General features: G+C 34.1%; 1 protein-coding gene across 1 annotated transcript; it reads left to right on the top strand.

The window, feature by feature from the left end:
* The first annotated feature begins 462 nt into the window (after positions 1–462).
* Positions 463–14,111, top strand: LOC139771586 (sodium/potassium-transporting ATPase subunit beta-2-like). Its single transcript, XM_071704463.1, has 5 exons — positions 463–1,340; positions 8,008–8,268; positions 8,437–8,615; positions 9,022–9,295; positions 9,564–14,111. Exons 1-5 carry the CDS (start codon positions 1,211–1,213, stop codon positions 9,665–9,667), a joined length of 948 nt encoding a protein of 315 aa, XP_071560564.1. The 5' UTR covers positions 463–1,210; the 3' UTR covers positions 9,668–14,111.
* Positions 14,112–20,658: the final 6,547 nt, after the last annotated feature.

The following is a 20,658-nucleotide window of genomic DNA, read 5'->3' as shown; positions in this document are numbered from 1 at the left end:
GGGCGTGCAAAAAATTGCTTATTAAGTACCGCGTCATCGTATATGCTGTCAGAGGATATATCGTTACGTGTACGGGGGGGGGATTAATCGCAACGGCGTTTTCGGTGCTCGCTGCAATTTGAGGCCCGCGGAAAAGACCGTGCCGCTAGCCGTTATTCCCTCTCGGGCTATCGCGGCAGTCTCGGACACTCCACACTCGACACGTGACCCACTATCTGCTTTCCTCCCCTCCAACCCCTCTCGCCTCTCGCTCTCACACGGTCTCGATATCATCCCCTCCTCTCTTTCCTTAATGTACATCACCCTCCCTTCCCTATCCGTCTCCTCGCGAGAGAGAGAGACTTAATACGCATACGCGAGTCGGCTCGGCTGCGCATCGCGTCGCATAAGCTCCGTTCCCGAGCGGTCGGCGTTCTCGCGGGACGGGGGACGGGGGTCGATCGAAAGCACCTAAAACGAGACGGCGGACGGTGGTGGCGGGGAGGAGAGGGGGGAGGCCCGAAATCCGCGGAGGGTTGAGGGTTGCGAGATCGCCGTTGAGTCGGTACATCGCCCGCCGTTGCCGGTGGAGCCACCTAGGTCTCGCGAATCGGTCCCGCGAACTCGCGAAGGGGTGAGAAAGAAAGGGAGGGTGGAAGGAGGATGGGTATCGAGGGTGTTCGCGTGGCGCGGGAGCGGGAGCGGGAGGGGTGGTAAGGAAATCACGTATTGACGCGTCTGCGTGGTCACGCCGGCGCGTTGCCCGCCGCGGAGGGTGCGCCGTGGGGGGCGAGGGGGGGTGAGAAAGGCGACGGGGAGGTGGAAGGATAGAGGTACCGAAGACCTCTCTCGCGGGGGTCGGGCCAGCCTCGATCGCTCAATATTCAACCCTTCGCCGGACGAGAGCGCCCGACAGCAGCGGCTCCTCCAGACGGGGGCACGAATCGACCGTTCCTTCCTTTGCGCCCTCGCCCGCGGAGCTGTTCGATCGCGGCCGACGTTCCGCCGGAGGAAGGAAGCTCCTCAGCCCTCGGGGAAGGATCAGCACGCGCGGCACGGTGGCACAGCGCCTTTTCTTCACTCACTTCGCGCCTTCTTCCGTTCTTCTGTCGTCGCCCCCGGAGTTCCACCCTTTTTCTTCTTCGCGCGCACGGTCCCCGTCGTCGTCGTCGAGAGTCATCGTCGAGAGTCATCGTCGAGAGTCGTCGTCGAGAGTCGTCGTTAGAACGGGATGGAGGGCAAGAATAAAGTCGAGCAGTATTACACCCCGCCGCCGAAGCTCGGGAAATGGGAGGGCTTCCGTGTCTTCGTCTGGAACTCCGAGACGGGACAGTTCCTGGGGCGCACCGGCGCCAGTTGGGGTGAGTTCCTTTTTCAGCGACAGAATATATATTTTAGTAGCGACACTCGAACATCAGCTTCTCCCGTTGAGTCCTTGCGTCTCTCGACCCGCCCCTCTGTGCGCAAGATTATTTTCCGGGAGATAAACCGCTGACTCCTCCGATTATCCAAGTTTGATTAATTAGAAGAATTAAGATGTCCTGGTGTTGCCTTGGTTCAAGTCACGTAGTGTGTAATTTTTGTATAGTTTGACGCAAGTGTAGATATATAGATGTAGTAGTACTTTATTTGACAATCGTGTTAGGCGTTAATCCTTTCCAGAGTTAATCCTTTGCATTTGGTTACGTCGTTGTAGCGTCTCTAACGGCTCGATCGTAGAGGAATACCTTTAGATATTAAAAGTAGCCTAACTGGTGGTTCGACCAATCCGAGTGTGAACGTAGGTTGGATAGTACATCGTCTATATATAAAAAAAACCGTTACTCTATTCAACTTCATATTTCCATACCTACATCGTATTTATATTTATATCATATCATTTCGTTTACTTTGCTCGTCAAGTTAAGCGAGAAAGTCATAGGCATCCTGGTAGTTAGTACTGACCCAATTATGTAGAATATATGTACAAGCGAAATTACTAAAATTACTTCAACACGCTTTATGAGCCTAGCACTACATTTTTGGACTCTTCTAGAGATATATTGGATATGTTTTACAAGACATAATTTTCGAAATAATTTATTTGCAGTGTTAAAACCAGACATTTGTGGGGAATTGTTAAATAAATTACATCATTAATATTCGTTAATACTGTTACGTAATTTTCCGTTTTTTTTTGTCCGATCCGGATTACTTTAATCACAATTCGTTTGACCTATGTCAAGATTAACGACCAAGCGTGCAAAATTGGAGGGAGATTAACATGTGTATCTAAGAAAAAAAACGTCATGAAGACTCTTCGAGACTTTCTGCAGAGATGGCTTGAAGTTGTCTTTTATAGGATATTTTTTTTTGGAGCATGTACAGCTACTTACATTATCCACTGTAACATTTATCGATTAAAATATACGACACGGCCAATCTGAATATAACGGTCTATAAAAATATTTACTGTCAGTTAAATCTGTCACTCCGATATTTATTCAACGCTACAACGACACAATGAAGGCGAAGCTGTTCGGAGATGTGCGTTAACAAGAAGAAGAATATGAGGAGCTGGAGTTACTTGAATAAATTGGTATATCAATGATTTAATACTTACATAACTTTGCCGACGAAACTGATCTCCATTGCAATAGTTAGATTGTTATTGAAGTTATGTAAAATAAGAAGTAAGTAAGTTGTGTCGCTTGTATAATTTTGTAAAAATTCAGGAGTTAAACAAATTATCCGTGATATATTAGAGATTGGAGAAACGTGTATTTACTGGAGTAGCACTTTTGTTAAATCAATAATCATTAAATATATCTCCAGTGTATCTTTTTACCGTTTTATATTTCATTTTTATTTGAAAAATTAGTGGAATGGTATTTTTAACTAATATTCCCTTCGAAAGATAAGATAAAGGTTTCAAAAGATACGGGTGGTCGAAGGTTATATATGACTAAGGTTCATTACGTAATAATACATAAAAGATAGTATAGTTATACCATTGTGACATTTCCTAGATCGGAAAATTTTGTCGTGACATTCTCAACGTTTATTGTAATAGTTTATTTTTATAGGCATAAACAATAATATACAAAACAATTAAAAATTTTGAATTTGTGATTATCAAGCACATTTAGTTATTATAATTTAAATTGAAATTTTTGCTCGGCCTAAATTGGCACTCAAATTGGCCGATAAATTTAATTTTAAATATTAAATCTATCTTGTAATAATGTTAAAAAATTTATCAAATTTACTAAAAGTTTAGAATAAATGGTTTAGTAAGTTTAGAAAATATTTTATAAGTAGCAATTTTCAACCAACGAGGTTTACCATAATCAGTGTTATTTTTATTCACGATCGGTGAAAATTGACATGAGATTTTTATTCTTCGTGAGTTGTTTGAAAACTTTGCTCTTTCTGAGAACGATTGTCAGTGATTTATCTTTTAAGAATCAGTAATTCAGTTTACGTATACAAATTTACATATTTGGAATTATGCTGTTACATAATTTAATCTCCGTGCTCGTGAGTTTGTAAAAAAACACGCTAGTTAATTTACAACTTTAAATGGTATTAGTCATAACATCATGCTAGTGCACAAAATAACTATTTATAGAGGCAAAATTTATCCAACCCAACGGTCAGCTACAAGTTACGTAAGACATAGTTTCCTCCATCGGAAGTGTTATACGCGGCGTAAGGTTTCGGATGCATGTGCACTTCACTACTTACCGATCGTGAAGTATATATTGAATCAGAAAAAGTGCAAAAATAAAGAATACAGGGTAATAAGAGAAGAAATTGATATCTAATATTTTAATCACATGTTAATGATGATTACGCATTTATGCAAATTAAATTGTGATCTACTAGAAACTATGTAGCACTTGATATTGAAAATTAAAGGATTTCGGAGGAATTAAGTTTGAGGGAACTATAGAGAGGACACAGATTATATTTTTTAAATTAATCACAATTAATTGCATCAAATTGGATTTGTATTGGCAATTTTCTAAGTGTTAGATGTATTACAAGTGTTAGATGCTTACGTAACTAAACTAAAGCTATCTAAAGACCCCAACGCGAGACGAAGACAGAATAGTGATCGAGCACATGGATCTCTTGATATCTTGGTTTTTTTTGCTTTTGAATAACTTATGTAGGCAAGTACATTTTAGCTTATATTGAAATTATCTTTAGGCTGGCCATTGTGCCAATATATCAATCGGTCTGACGATGGTCCCAATACCGTCTGAGATGTTTTCATTCGTTTATGTAGGCAGTTAAAACTGAAAATATCTTGTGATAAACGTAAGGTGGCGATTTCCATGTGCGTTAACAAAGTGCGTTAAACGTAAGCCGAGTGCTGGTTTAGTATGGATATTTCTTGGTCTATACTTATACTGTTGCGCATATCCTGTTTTGATAAAATGGCATTTAGCGTTGGTTTTTACATCTTTTCATTAACGAGAAATTTATACACAATAATAGTTTAACTTTTAGTTGACTCCTTATATAACCATCTTTTAAAAAATTGTTTTTAATATCGCTAACAAAATATCTTGTTTCTCTCGATTTTCTAAAATAATTTGTCTTTTTAACTGAAACAAAAAGCTGAATTTTAACTGTAAAAAATTATTATAAACTCTATAAACGCGCGTATAAATAATGTAAAATAATTTATTATTTGAGTGCGCGCACATATGTACGTTAGGATCGATAGAACTTTCTCTATATATTATTTCAATTGCAATTTTCATTTTGTTTTTAATTATTGAGAGAGATAATTGTAATATATTTACTTACATATTACAACATAAAAGTCTGTATGTAAAATCTCTTTTTTCCACGATTTATCACTGCCATTATTTGCTACTTTAGTTCCAACAGAATCAAAGTTTGCGGTTACCTACATCCGTATGTCGGAGGGGTGCGACCTCGCTGCAGACTTCCGTCGTTCTATTTTTACATTCTACCGCTTGAGATAGCAGCAGGAGGAAATGCACGAGTGAGAGATGTCATAAGTTTTCAATAGGGTAGCTTTTTAAATAACTCTACTGCGGTATTTTACTGTACGGTTAAAAACGTACATCGCGATTGTGGATTTGCTCTTTTAAATTCTTCGATTCCTTTCATTTATTACGATATTTCATTTATATTTTATGTATAATAAAATATAAATTCTTTTCATAATTTTTTTTTCCACATAACTCTAGCCCGTACGTTTATCATATCGTCTTCTCCTCTTCTCTCCACTTTTATCTTTATCTTTCTCTCTCTTTTCCGCGCCTGTTTTATCACTTTTTATCTATGCCCCTTCGCTCTTCCGTTGAGGTCGATCGACTTCCGCCAAAATCAATACGAGCCGTCTCCGTTACCATCTCACAGAAATGGTATGGTCTGATTTCTATACTGGATAGTGTTAGCGTCTGCGCGCTACTAACGCAGCCGATTTTTCCAGCTGAATGTCCTACATTTCAAGTTCGATCCTGCAGATCTTTCGGCAAATGAACAAAGCTGAATAAAGCTTTTACAAAGTAATGAGGTTTGCGGTATATTAAAAATTAGCTAAGAGATAATTAGCAGTTATGCCCATTATATTATCGCGTCAGAATACTTCATGGCCTATTTGACGAAAGAAATAGTCGGCATTCAGTGTCGTTGCATTCTGCACCGTGTCGATCGATATCTCGAGAAAAGTCATAGAAATGTTACGTTACCGTAGCGACTTCGTGCAGCCATTTTGACATTAAGAGCGAGCCATTGATATAGAGTTAATTACTATATTATCTTTAGAGTCTTGATGTTAAAATTAGACAATAAAAAAAATTAGACAAATTGCTTTCTTGCCTTCTGGGAGACTCGACAGCAATATCCAATTTATCTTAAAATACTAAGTTTTTTCTATTTATGTAACAAAATCTGCTATAATTAGTTACTAAAAATTAAATATTATTTATTATACGTATCTATATAGTATTATATTTCTTACATAATATTAGATTATTACTAAATATGTATCTTTCTAAAGGAGTAATTACATTACAAAGAATAACTCACAAAATTTTTTACGAGAAATAAAAGTAACTGTAAGTACTTCTGGAATCGTCTCTCAGTTATTATATTTTTTATCTCAAAATATTTATTTATCAGTATAATTATTTTTAGTTGATATAATTAAACGAGAGAAGTGGAACGTCACAAACGTCTGCGAACATACGTTTGTGATTATTTTGATTTGTAATTATCCGTGACATTTAATTACGGTATGAACACATTAGCGTTTAACGATTATGCGATTATGATGCGATTATGATCGAACGCAGGCTTTATACGATTAAGCGCGAATGCATCATGTTATCGTTCACAAAGAGATAACTAGTGACAGAATCAAACGGAAAATTTTTATCTATAACGAAGATCTGTTTTTCTCTAATAATGTCTCTATAATTTGTACTTAATTCTTTTATGAACAAACAGTATCGTCGCGTTTTATAAAGTTTTATTTATAGAAAATAGACGACCTGGCTATGTCAATTAAATTAAAAACCACGTCCATTCTTTTTAAAGTCTTAAAGATTTATAAATCATATAAATAAATATATTAAAACATTAATTAAAAGAAAAAGTAAATTTATAATAATTGTAAAGATGGAATTGATATCTGTTTGGAGAACGCATTCTCTTGGAAGTAATGTCGCTTTGCGTGCGTAAGAATATGTTCGTCAATGATTTGTATAACAAACACATGGCATCGCTTACCCAATACCAATTCAGGCCAATTAGACGCCGGATCATAATTGTCACGATGCTCCAGCCTTCGACCAGCAAACGATAGCAACAATAGAGATTACGCTCGTAAAATAATATATTTTATATTAGTTTCGATATTTTAATCCTAAATCAGACAATGTGTCTATTTTGATTTTTCATTGATCGTATTGATGAAATACTAGCTATGTAAATTAAAAATTCGTTAAGCAGTAATATTACAATCGCATTTTCAACAAATATTTTAAGATTTAAAATGAAAAAGATGTTCTGGAACTTTTTGCTCGCGTTATTTGAAGAAGTACGGAAAATTTTTTTGACACAAAGAGAGTCAAAATAATTTTTTGACACAAGAGAGTTAAAATAATTGATACGATAGCGAGAAAGAACTTGGTCGATAAAATAACTTATAATAGATCGCGTGTTTCAAAAGAGCTAGTGGTAAGTTTGACTTGCGATTATGTAATAAAGCAGCTTTCGTGTTTCGAGCAATTTCGATCGATTTTATAGAATTAGCCTTGAAATACTTTTTTCATATGATGCACAAGAAATAATCGGTAATACGAGCGTCTATTTGCTTGATGCAACATATTGCAACGTTTAATTGAATTTAAAGCGCAATTGTTACTTACACAAGTATTTATAATGTATAAACAGAAATAGAAATATTCTTAAACGGAAAGTGTGTGTAAAATTGTTGTTCTAGCTTCCAATAGAAGTTACATTACTCTTCAATTATAGGAGTTGTACTACTCTTAGAAAAATAGCACTTTGTACCATAGATAAATAATACGTACCATTTAACGTATTGTGATATATTTGTGATATACTTGTCGTGTTTAGAATAAATTATATATCGTTAAAGTTACGTATCGTTAATTTTCTAATGAATAATTTATTGTGGAATAAATTAATAAATAATCCTTGTATATTATTTTGATCATAAAAATTAAATTGTATGTAGGTACTTATATAATTCTACAAATAAGTAGCTTTTATTCAGTAGAAATATAATATCACAAAATGTGAATGTGTTTTCGTTTTTTATTTTTGAATACATTTTATTTGTTAATGAAATAAATAAATAATTAGTAAATAAGTAAATAGATTGATATAAAGTAGCATTGATAAGCAATCATTAAAATTATATTTTAAACTAAAAGAATATATTCGTTCTTTCCATATCGAAGTTTAAGAAATAATTTCTTTTCTCGCATTAAAATTCAGTGATATTTTGTCTTATATACGCAAATATATTTTCAGCTAAAATTTTGCTGTTCTACGTAATTTTTTATGCCGTCCTGTCCGGCTTCTTCGGTGCGATGCTCGCTGTGTTCTATCAGACGTTGGATCCGAACGCGCCGAAGTGGCAGCTGGATAATTCGCTGATCGGCAGCAATCCGGGTCTCGGTTTTAGGCCTATGCCTCCCGAACGCAACGTCGAAAGTACTTTGATTTGGTACAAGGCTAGCGACGAGGGTAATTATCTACACTGGACCAGGGAGTTGGACAGATTCTTGGCAGGTAAGACACTTGAATGAAGCACACTTTTTAATGTGAAAGCAAATAATGAAACCAAATTAATTACTCTATTTATTTTGAAGAAACATTGTTCATGTTGAATTAAATTTGTTAACTAATCGGCACGGAATTAATATGCAGTTTTCAAGATGTAATTTCTATGCAATGCAGAATATCAAAGACCGCCGAGTGGTACGAACAGCTACGAGAGAGTGATATGTGATTACGGTAAGCCAGCACCACCAGGCAAAGTCTGCGATGTAAACATGGCCACTTGGGGACAATGCACGAAAGATAACAAATACGGCTTCAGCAGATCCGCGCCTTGTATCTTCTTAAAACTGAATAAGGTTTGTATATAATTTTTATGTGATCTACTAAACTTTCATGAACATTTTATGCACCCCTTTAAATCGAAACTGCGTTTATACAAGATGAAAAAGAAAATCGAATAATAAATCGCTAGTTTTTAATTTTTTTTCCAAGCATTTTCACTTTTATGATCCAGTAAGCAAAATAACTGATTAAGAAAGTATTTAAATTATTGAATTTGCAAATTTTTTTGTTCTTGGATTTTTCTAGACATCCAGACTAAAAAAGAACAACAAATTTTTAAGAATTTCAAAGATTATCTTTTACTGTTTCTTAAAGACAGATTTAGTATTTCTCGAATTTAAAAAGCGACCAAAACGACTGGACACATTATCCCTTGTAAAGATGTCGATTAAATAAAATTATACCTTAAACTTGTTTCAGATTTTTGGATGGGAACCGCAATTTTATAATGATACCAAAAATTTGCCGGCTATGATGCCAGCGGATCTCAAGGAGCATATCATGCAAGAAGAAAAACACAACAGACTGGACACTGTCTGGGTGTCTTGCGCTGGTGAAAACCCTGCCGATGTGGAGAACATGGGTGCGATTCAGTACATACCACGTCGTGGTTTTCCTGGCTTCTATTTCCCATTCAAGAACACTCAAGGATATTTGAGCCCTCTTGTAGCTGTGTTCTTCGAAAAGCCCAAGTGTATGTATACATTTAATTTTGTTTTCAATGTTAACAATTACATGTTCGAAATGGAAGACAACTTCTCACTAGACAGCTATTTTTATTTTTAGACATCTAAAGATCTAGGAATTAATCTAAATGTCTAAAAGTTAGATAAATTTTTAAGTTTAACGATTTCAAAGAGTTATCGATCCAAAGTCAATCCAATCAAGTCTGCGGATCCGACAGATCGTTAAGATCAACATATACCAACGAAGTAATTAACATTTATCGGTGTTTGTTACAGACGGCGTGCTCATCAATATCGAGTGCAAGGCATGGGCGCACAACATCCATCATGATAGATTTGAAAGACGTGGCTCGGTGCACTTCGAACTAATGGTAGACTAAGCCCGGCCATTTCGATCATTCGCCAGATCATAACCGCTACTAACCGCGTCCAAGTAGGAAGCCGCAAGAGAATAGAACAGAAAGAAGACATTTTTTTTTTAACCTGCCTCGTTGGCCGACCGCGATCACACCCTGTACCATCCGGTTTTCTCTCTGCCCGACGATACCGCTCCGGATTAGCCTTACTTCTTCTCACTGTCATCATTTCATCAGCTCATCGTCTTCGTCGTACTTACAACGATTGTAACAGCGTTATCCATCGATCATGTCAATCGCCAAGAGAAGGAAACAGAAAGAAGGAAGACGGGGAAAGGAGAGAGAAAGAGAAATGGAGAGAAAGGGAGATAGAGAGAAAGAGAAGAGAGAAAATGAACAAAAGGGCAAAGCAAACGAGAAAATGAGCTCAACGGAGCAATCAACTACAATCGAGATGCACAAAACTAAATGGGAAGGAAGAAAGGTGAAATGAACAATCCCGCACAAAAGCCGGGCGGTATCTTCTCTTATTTCTGCCAGGGTTGTGTCACGGGGAGTGATCTCGACCATCGACGGCTAGTCGATCGTTCGCAAAACTTAATTCGCGCGCGCGCGCGCGAGAGAGAGAGAGAGAGAGAGAGAGAGAGAGAGAGAGAGAGAGAGAAAGAGAGAAAGAGAGAGAGAAAGAGAGAGAAAGAGAGAGAGAGAGATTCTCCTTTAGTTAAGAGCCCACCGACCGTTTTCAGTTAGATTCTCTTGAGCTTTTCGTCACACGCGTTTCTTTTCACAGAGACGAGCTCTGGCCGATAAGTTGTCATGGTATCGCGGATGATCGATAATCTTAGTTCAGCCATGTAGTTGTATATTACATTAGTGTATTTTTGCCCATCGCGCGTTACATCTTGGCATGTCGGTACGTTGAAATTTTTGGGCATTGGTAAGAGAAGTGGTACTCGGTGAATTTTAATAAAAGACAGCAGGCATAAAGGGATACAAGTACGCGTTAAGCTCAGTTGGACTAATCGCTATCAAGTAACAATGGTAAACGTTGCTTGTAACGTTATTTTAAACTTTGAGTGATGTTAATAGTGTTAAAAAAAAAAAAAATTAACCGCAAGCAACGCAAAAACTGTCATCTATCGAAATGTTGAATAAAGTTAAACGTCATGTACGAGATTGCTAAGTCCAAAATTTTTCCAAAAATCTTGGTATTGATGAGATATAGTAAAAATCTTTATAAAAATGGAACAAAAATTTGTTAAAGATTTTTGTTTTTGAAATATCTCATCGAGCTTCACGTATTAACATTTAAATCGTCAGGTTTTCGATTTTGGTAAACAACGCGTTACTAAAATCGTCTCGATGTGTTACGTTTGCAATGTGACGCATGTCACATAACAACGCAGATCGCAATTCTATTTATATGGCTACAAAAACTATCGAATGCTATTCATATTGATATTGTTATTCGTATAGTTATGTTTGTCTTGTATATTGACAATTGTTACTTGTATTCCTTTGTTCTGGATATTTTCAATTGAGAGTTAAAATTAAGTGTTATTATATTGAAATCTGCTATGGAGCATGGCGAAAGAATATAAGCAAAGATACGGATATTAAAGAGGCAATCGATAGTTATTGCCACCCAATAATATGTTGAATGTGTATGATGATCTATGATTCTATATAATGCATTTTTCATGCGGTAAAAATACTAGAATCTATGGATTCTTGCATGCAGAGACACTCGGATTCGCAGATTGTTGAATCTACTGATTTTTGAGCTCATAAATGCTCGGATTTACGGATTTGGATTCCCAAGTTTTTTTGAAGTCTTGGATCATCAAAGGAACGTATTTTAATTTGCGAGTGATATGTGGTAAAAACAAAGAGAATTAGATGTGACAGTGAGTTTAATTAATAAACTCTGCACTTAAGAATTTACTTACATGTTTGACATGCCGATGTTAAACGTTGCAGTTGTTAATTGTGTGTTATTAATTTATTGAGCCTACGAGTCGAACGATCTCGAAAGAGATTTTGATAGAAAAAAATTGCAAACAAAGATCTACAGGATATGAAATTTTGAATTAGAAAAAATTGTCAACCTTTAGAAAACATTTTAATTCTATATTGACTGTAAATTTGTAAATCTATTGAATTCAATTACAAATTATAAAATTTAGATGCGATTATGAATATGTGCGTTTAAAACGGATATTGCGGCGTGAAAGTTCCAAGACTTTGTAGATCCGAGTTTGTGTGCGTGCGTGATATAAAGATATATGAAAATAAAAATAAAACGGTAAGATGCATGAAATATAGAAATGCAGATCATGATATATAAACTTAAAGAATTTATGAATTCAAAGATTTATGTGATATCAACGATCTGTACATCTAAGACTCTATGGGCCCAAGAATCTTCTTATCTGAGGATATATGAGGGCAAAAATCTATATACTCAGGAATCTATAAATCAACAGCAAGAATCAACAAAAATCTACAGATTTAAAGATCTGTGCGTGGACCTAAGAATTCAAATTAAAAAAAAAATTTACGAATATGAAAATTTGCAAATACAATAATCTGTAAGTCCAAGGATCTATTGATTTTGCGAATTAATATTTAATTTGCGATTTGAGAAATAATTTAGTTGTTAAGCATGTAGAAGAGGCATTGCAACACTATCAGGTCGGCACTGACAAGATACATTGTAATAATACAAAAGGAACTCTCATGCGCGTTTAGTACTTACTGAATAAGATTCCGCGAAAACTGCTAATAAAATTACTGGAAGGGAATTTAAAAGTCTATACTTAAAGAACAATTTTCAAAGAGCACTCGCGATCAGTAATTACTACATTTTTAATAGTGATAGTACGAAAAATGTACATTGATCGTATACTAATAATATAAATATGTTATATTAATAATATATAATATATCGATAGCTAAAGCATTAAAATTGTTGATGCATTAATAGTAATACTGATCGTGGTAGCCCTCCATAAGTACTTAATTCCAATAATGATTGATTTCTGGATGTACTTAAGTCAAAGGCATCATTGATCTTAAACCGAACTGTCGATATATCACAAATAGGCGTTTAGTCGCGATCAACGTAAAGCGTTATATTGCACGCGAAGATTTATATTGATTTTGTCAAAACTATGCGGCGCGACATTGCGACAGTGGAATGCGTATTATTTATATGTATACTGTATCATATAATATTTAATATTAGTTCACGTAAACCAGTATCCTACACAAGTTGTTAAGTTCTGTGGTTGAAGAGAGAAGAAATTGGCCGAACTGTTCTTTTTTCTGCATTGATGCAAACATTACGTTTGGACAAAAGAAAATACATTCCGAAGGAAAATACATTCTAAATGATCGTAATGTATTGAGAAACGAACGTCGGATCATCGATACGAGTATCTCCTATAATGGAACTTCAACCTGAGGAAAATGATGTATCAAATTTTATGTACAAGTATTTTATGTAGTTTTCATTAGGTTAATTATACTGTGCGAATAATATGTATTACAGTAGATAAGTATCGGTTATACAAAAAAAAATATATATATAGATCTTAAAATCCGTAAATCTGTTAATCCATAGATTCACCGATCACATTTAGCATCATAGACCCTCGCTTTTACGAAATGTGTATAGCATCGTAGATTGAAAGATAAATAGATCCATGGATCTACAGATTCACAGATCCATCGATCCACACACGTGCACAGTTCATCTACATATATTTTAGAGATTCACAATCATTTCTTCATAATTCCTTGAACCTATTGTTATTCATAAGTTCTTGATTAATATCTTATTCACGATAGTCGTTAAGCGCCTGTTTGTTAAATCAGGATTAAATCAACCATATATCTTGAGATATAAATTTCCTAACATTATTCAAATAATGCAAGCATCTAAAAAGGTGTCTGTAAGACGTCCTTTTGTAGACATCTTTAAGATTTTTTTCCCCAAAAAGGCGTTTAAAATATGTCGATAAAATATCCTGCGACTTTCTGAAAAATACGTCTCGTTTATAACGTCTTAAAGTTGTCTATTACACGACATTTTTCGAACTACGCAAGAAGAATGTTACTACAGTGATTATATAGTAATTATTGTAACACAATCTATTAATTCCTATGCGTATCGCGTGCCTAAAGTTTGGTGAAACTAAAGCTTTAGAGGAAATTGTAATTAGATCGCGGGTCAACTCGATCGCAGCAAGCCGAGAGCTTTCGACAAGAGCCGCTGTGCCAGATGACACTTTTTTTTCTCCCCTGCGCGCTATCAATATTTTCCTTTTACGAGCATATACTTATGCCTGCGTGAGCGCCGGGCGGCTATCCATCGACATCTGAACAAACACATCCGTGGTCTAATTATAATCTATAATCGGTTGGCAGTAATATAGGGAAATAATAAATAAAATGGAGACGCCTATTTTTCTTAATATTATATTTCGTTCCCTTTTCTCTCCTATTTTCAAACGACGCGCCCACCAGCAGCACGAATCTTTAACCCGAAGTTATACTCTCGCGCATGCGCACCAGACATCCGGAATTCATGTCCGACCATGCGCAGAAATGTTTCGAGGTAGTCTCAAATCAATAAATAATAGTTTGTAAAAGACTACTGCAATTTACAAGGCCCTAACATTACGGATTTTTGGATTTACGTATCTTAAATCTTTGAACTCTCTGAACATAAAATTGATAAGTTAGTAAATCCTGGAATAGACTATTGAAAGACGGATCCTTGCATTCAAAGATTCGTAGATGCACGGATTTTTGAATATCTTGCATGAGCATTCTAAAATTTGAAAAACATATTACGCGGTAAAAGACATAAAGGGAAAGAGGAAAAAAACGAAAGAGAAAGAAGAAAGGACAACATAAAATGTCAAATTTTATATATATATAATCGAAAAATATGCTAATAAATGCTACACGAGGATGGCTATATATTATTATTCATTATTGCGGTTTTTAATTGTTGAAATATAAAAATCACACTAATCGTGTGCGTAAGAGAAAGGAGAAGATGAAAAGAGGAAAAAGAGAAAAAGAGAGTAAGAAAAATTTGATATATAAATTAAAAAAAAAAAGAAGAAAACATAAATAAGAAAAACAGCCTTTAATGATACGTGTACGCATCGAGTTCAAGCTGATTGTGTTTAAACTTAGTCAACTACTCGGATCGATGTCTGATTTTTCAAGATGACCGAAACCGAGACTGAAAGACTTCTTTGCGATTTAATTAATTGTAAGACATCGTCTATGCGTGCGTGCGTGCGTGCGTGTGTATGTTCTGCATACCATTTCGCTTTCCAAGTCGTATGGAACGCGATTTACAAATTAACGTTTATCATTCGAGCGCACATGTAGAGAAAATGTTTTGAAAAAATTGTAAAAACGAGATAAAATTACAAAAATCAAGAAGGAACTTGTAATGCAATCCATTACGTATACCCAATACGCCAATACGATATCCGTATTTACATATATCGTACTCTCTAAATCTGAATCAATGAATAGTACTGCGAATCAGTGACTATATTCACTGATTCAGATTTAGAGAGTATATACATTATAGGTACATATGTGTATGTACATCCATGTTGTGATTGAAGCTAACAATTTTAATATTCGAGCACTAGCGCTTTATACGCAGCAGAGGAATGCATTACTTATTAACAGGATATTTAATTAGAAACCATTAACATTCTTGTTAGATACCGCGTTTGTTGTTGAATTATTGATAAGCCGTGTGTAGTATAAACAGTGTTTAAGCAGCGTCTTATGTTATATACGTACATATTGAGTAACGCTTGTTTATGTGATTACGTGATAAACATTGCATACAAAGATGTATAACGTTATTCACATTACATGATTCTTACAATTAGTGAAGATGAGGTATTTACAGCAAAAATGTAAAGTTTATTTTATTAAAATACGTAGAATTCGTATTTTATAAGTTATGCCGCTATGGATTTGGTCCATTCTCGTTCTGAATACATACCTATATATACAGTATGGTGCACTAAAATTATTATCTTCATTTACGTTAATATTATAATCTTCAGAGAAAAATCAAACAAAAGATACACAGTCTCAAGAGATATAAATTTAGTTAAAAGAGTTCTTTCTAGATAAGGACCATTAGGAGATTTAAAAATATCGTTTTTTAAAATGAGAATTCATGTTCTCCTTGAAATAATGCAATTTTGTTTGATCGATTTTTTTCTAGAAATAATAATATTGAGGTGTAAATTAAGAATGTAATTGCACTATCTGTTATATATCGTATGTAATGAGTAAAAAAATATTTGTACAACCCATTTCTTTTGGGATAATTTTGCGGAAAAAAGAAACACATATTGCTACAATGTGCTTTGTTCAATGTATTAGTACAAATAAAAACAATGTATTCTAATAGACATTGCAATGATATTTTTCTGCTTTGTATAAAATTATTCCAAATAATATGGAGTAAATATTATTTTTACTCACTGCATGATACAGAATATATCGATATTATATATCAATACAATAAATAATCAATACAAAAAAAATTTCACACGATCATAAATTAAGAACCAACAATTTTATGTATTATAAATGTCAATTGACATATATACATACATACATACAATTAAACGTTCATTGAATTAGATATTGCTGACATGATATAAGGTAATAATTTATCAATATTTATCAGTAATTTAATTATTAAACGTTGAATAAATAATTTATAATAATCTTTGTGATCATATTATCAATAAAGCAAAAGGTTTAATTTTGTTCAAGAAATAATTGCACATAAACGTCATAAATATAAAATATATAATTTAGTTAAAGATAATTTTGTCGAGGGTAATTTTATAGATTGCTAAGGGATTATTTTAATCACCTGTGTTTAATTACTCTACTTTCTAACATATTCTATTTGCTTTTTGCAACTATTCATATACGAGGAAAACATTCATTGAAATATTATACACGCTAAAATTTTAAAAAAGAAATCTTAAAAAACAAACATCTATGAGATACTAAAGTAGGTCATATGCTTAGATGAGGATAATTCCTCTGCTAATTTGTTGAGGATATAGCAAATCCATGGGATTCCATACGCAGCTGTACTAAATATTAGAAGATTATTTTTTCGTTATATAGCTAAAGTGATCCACGTACACTTTAAAGCAGATGATTGTAGCGTTATTAAGGCATTCTACGACATAAACTTGTTGTTGTTGATTAAAATAATTGTATAATCTAGATATATCTAGATTTACTATAATTACTATCATCATCGATGGTTGATAAATCTTTAACAAGTTGTTATTGGGCGTTATTGTGATTATAATGCTACCTGTGTCATTATTAGTCTTTTTATCAGTTTGGTTAAATGTATCCTGTCACAAATTAACCTTATAATAATAAGCATAAGCGATAATTTAAGGGGTAGAGTGCAGTTGCAAAATTATAGAGCAAAACTGTTTATCTTTATATTCCTTGGTGTTCTCATCATTTTTATGTTTGCATCGAATTATCTGCTTTTATTCTTCTTCTCATACCTATAATTGGCTACGTTTTGATGGATGCTAAATAAGCTGTCTATGAATTTGAATTACGGTTTGAAAAGTTTACGTTTGCAGTTTTGATCGCTTGTAACTTTCGATAAAATTACAATTTTTTAAAACTGGATGATCAAATTATAATCCATTTATTTTCTGAAGAAGTAAAAAAACATAATTATAAAAATTAGTTCGGTATTTCCCAAGACAAAGATACATAAAAGCCAAAAATACATGATTTTACAGGAGAGCTTCTCAAAAGTTTGATTCTATTTGACGTTACAGCTTCATATTCCCTGTAATCATTTATCTGCTTTTTCTTTGTCGTATAATTCAAAATGTGCAGAAAACAATCTTTCTTTTTAAAAAATAACAGAATTTGATATGTATTTTCGTTATTTTCAAGTGCACGCTCCCCTTTAAGAAAGCAGCCGCAAGGTGATTATATTTGCAAATTCGGAGAGAAGTAGTGAATATAATGCATAAGATCACAATAAGAACAACAATTTATATTACTACTTCTTAAATCAAACGAATGCGATAAGCATTCGATGGATTCGAGTGTGTATAACTATGACCTGCGAAAGATGAAAAGAAAGATAAATAAGATACGTAGATATACTTTCCTCGAGTCAGTAAATTGTAAAAAAAGCAAACGTTTTATTTTGATATAATTTAAGCGCAGATTTATTTTGAATATTTAAAGACATTCCACAAATGTTTACAGAAAATTACAAATTTACAATGCCTAAAGTTCCATCTATTTCACTTTACACCTCAAGTTATCAGGATAACAATCGCATTTTGACTCCTGTTCTGCGTAAACATTTTTTTCAAAATGCAGACGTTATTGTAGACGGCGGAAGATTTAAACACAATTGGCTAATAAGGCATACGATAGGCATAATTGTTAGTAGTATCATTATACTTGAAATATGTTGTGGAAAATAAATCAGATCTACAGAATTGTTTGAATCTATTTCATTACGTAACAGCAGAAAAGAAAGATCATATCTCATTTCCAAAGGCAAGATTTTAATTTAATTTAATTTAATATATATTGCAATAAATAAGTAAAAACATATTAATATATATTGCTTTACAAGCATTAATATTTAATATTACACTTAAATTAATTTAATATATTATTTTAATTTAATATTAAATTACGAGATCTTCTACAATTGTAATGGAAATTTTGCCATCTAAGAAAATCGCACTTTACTGCTCGTGAGATATAATAAATTACCTTAGCGCACTTATAGTACTATAAAATTAACAAATATGCATGAGCTCAGATTTCGCGGAAGCAAGTCGCTTTCATGCGAGGTCGGGATACTTAAGAGCGCGACGCTGATTCTTCTATTTCGCTCGAAATTCTCCGTCAGGACGGCAATGACATTAATGTCACATGACGAAATGGGCAGGATGTGGTCAATTCAGATCGGTCTCCGTGTGTGACTCACATTACACGCGCCTAGCTCGTCCCGGTGTGATAAAGGGAGTGGAGTGGACCACACTAATCGAACAGTCGCTGCGAGCCGCGCACACGCGTGCCATCGCGACTACTAAGGTCACATACACGTGAGCTGACCTTAGCCCCCAATTTGCCCGACGATTCAGTTGAGGAAATCGTATTCGTAGCTTTTTTAATCGCGACGGATAGGTGAACTGCCGCGAGAAATTAAATTGGGGCAGATATCATTAACGAGATGCACGGAGATGCTAAATCGTTCCAATACTGATCCTATATTTTATTTTACTACAGAAAATAGAATTAAGATAGATAAGAAAGCAAAAAGCATTAAATATCAATGATATTATCTAAATAAATTATTACAATTTTAATTAAAAAAAGAAATTGACATAATATTAATAAGAATAATGAAAATACTTATGATGCTAAAGAAAAGTAAAGAATGTAGAATGTTTTACTGTTCAGAGAGAGACATATAATTAATTAGGCAGCCCTAATATAACGAATAACAATAGTCACCATTCCCAAATAAATGGTTATTTCAACAAATTACTAGCTACAACTATATTTCACGATTAGCAAAACTTTAAACTACTTGTAGTAATAAACCTAATAATCTCAATGCGAATGTTTCCATGCATTTCTACCGATTTAATACGCTCTTTTTTCATGTGCGCTATAACGCGTTGCAATGCGTTAAAATTAAAAATTTTGTTATTTGACGCGTGCGTTGAGATAATGAACCGGGTTCAGCAAAATTCGATTGGCTTTAGTCAAATTTTGTTACATATACTATATATGTTGTTTTTTTTACAAATTGTGTCATTCATGCATATCCAAATTTCATAAAAATGTGTCATATTTCGAGACAGGAATGTTAGGGAAAATATAAAGTTGGTGAAAGATTAATAATATCATCTATTATATATGAAAATTAATTATATATATATTAAAGTCAAACACATATATATAATCAAGAAACGATGACAAGAAGGTTTGTCACATACCTCTGTTTGTAGCTCACTTTAGATTTATTTTAGTTATGTTTTACTAAAATATAACATACAGAGTGACAATCGGGAAGGTAATGAGACTAAATAGCTGTTATTTTGTACAATGTGTAAATAATTTGTTCTTTATTTAGTATTTATTTTACAAGTTTATATTAAGTGTGTATATTTTTTCACCACGCTCTAATAAAAATGATGGATTTTTTTCTACAGTATAATATTTAATTTATTTCATTCCGTCCACTTATTACGAAATAACAGATATTTAATTATTTTAGCAACTTCCTGATTGTTATCCTTTATTATAAGTTTATTTTATAATGTAAGTAAAAAGTACTTTGCTGTAGCAGTAATTTATTTCAGTAATATATATATGTGTACATATAATAGAAATAAATTACTATGCATTTAATAAATATTATAATATTCAATAGATAAATAATTATTAAATCAAATATTACAATATTCAATGACAAGTGTTTCTCAATGTTAAAATAAATTATATATATAATGTTTGTTTATTAAACTGTCGAATCTGCAATAAACACTTTCCATGCAATGCGTGCATGGAAATACCGTTGAATGTGCAATTTTAATCGCGCGCGTGGAAACCAAGGGTCCTGCGAAATGGAAATACATCACTGATTATAATACGTGTGTATTACCGTACACAATGTCAACGTACCATCATTGACAAAACATGTACGCACCTGCAGCTGCGACCTGCCACGTCATAAAAGGAACAGCACATTACGTTATGGTGTATCCGCACAGGGTGTGCTTAGGATTTGTGGGAAACGGACAATTTTGTCGCTTTGAAACGTGATTGGGACATCGATTGCTCATGTGTCGATTAACGCAAGGTGTTGAATAATCGAAAAGATCATTGTTCGAAAGCTCATTGACAGTTTTAAAAAGAGAATA

This window comes from Temnothorax nylanderi, unplaced genomic scaffold (assembly GCF_030848795.1).
Source record: "Temnothorax nylanderi isolate EJ_2023f unplaced genomic scaffold, tnyl_v1.0 TNYL_tig0041_pilon, whole genome shotgun sequence".
Classification (NCBI taxonomy): domain Eukaryota; kingdom Metazoa; phylum Arthropoda; class Insecta; order Hymenoptera; family Formicidae; genus Temnothorax; species Temnothorax nylanderi.
The sequence above is the reverse complement of the archived record's forward strand: the minus strand, read 5'-3'. Positions and strand labels throughout refer to the sequence as shown.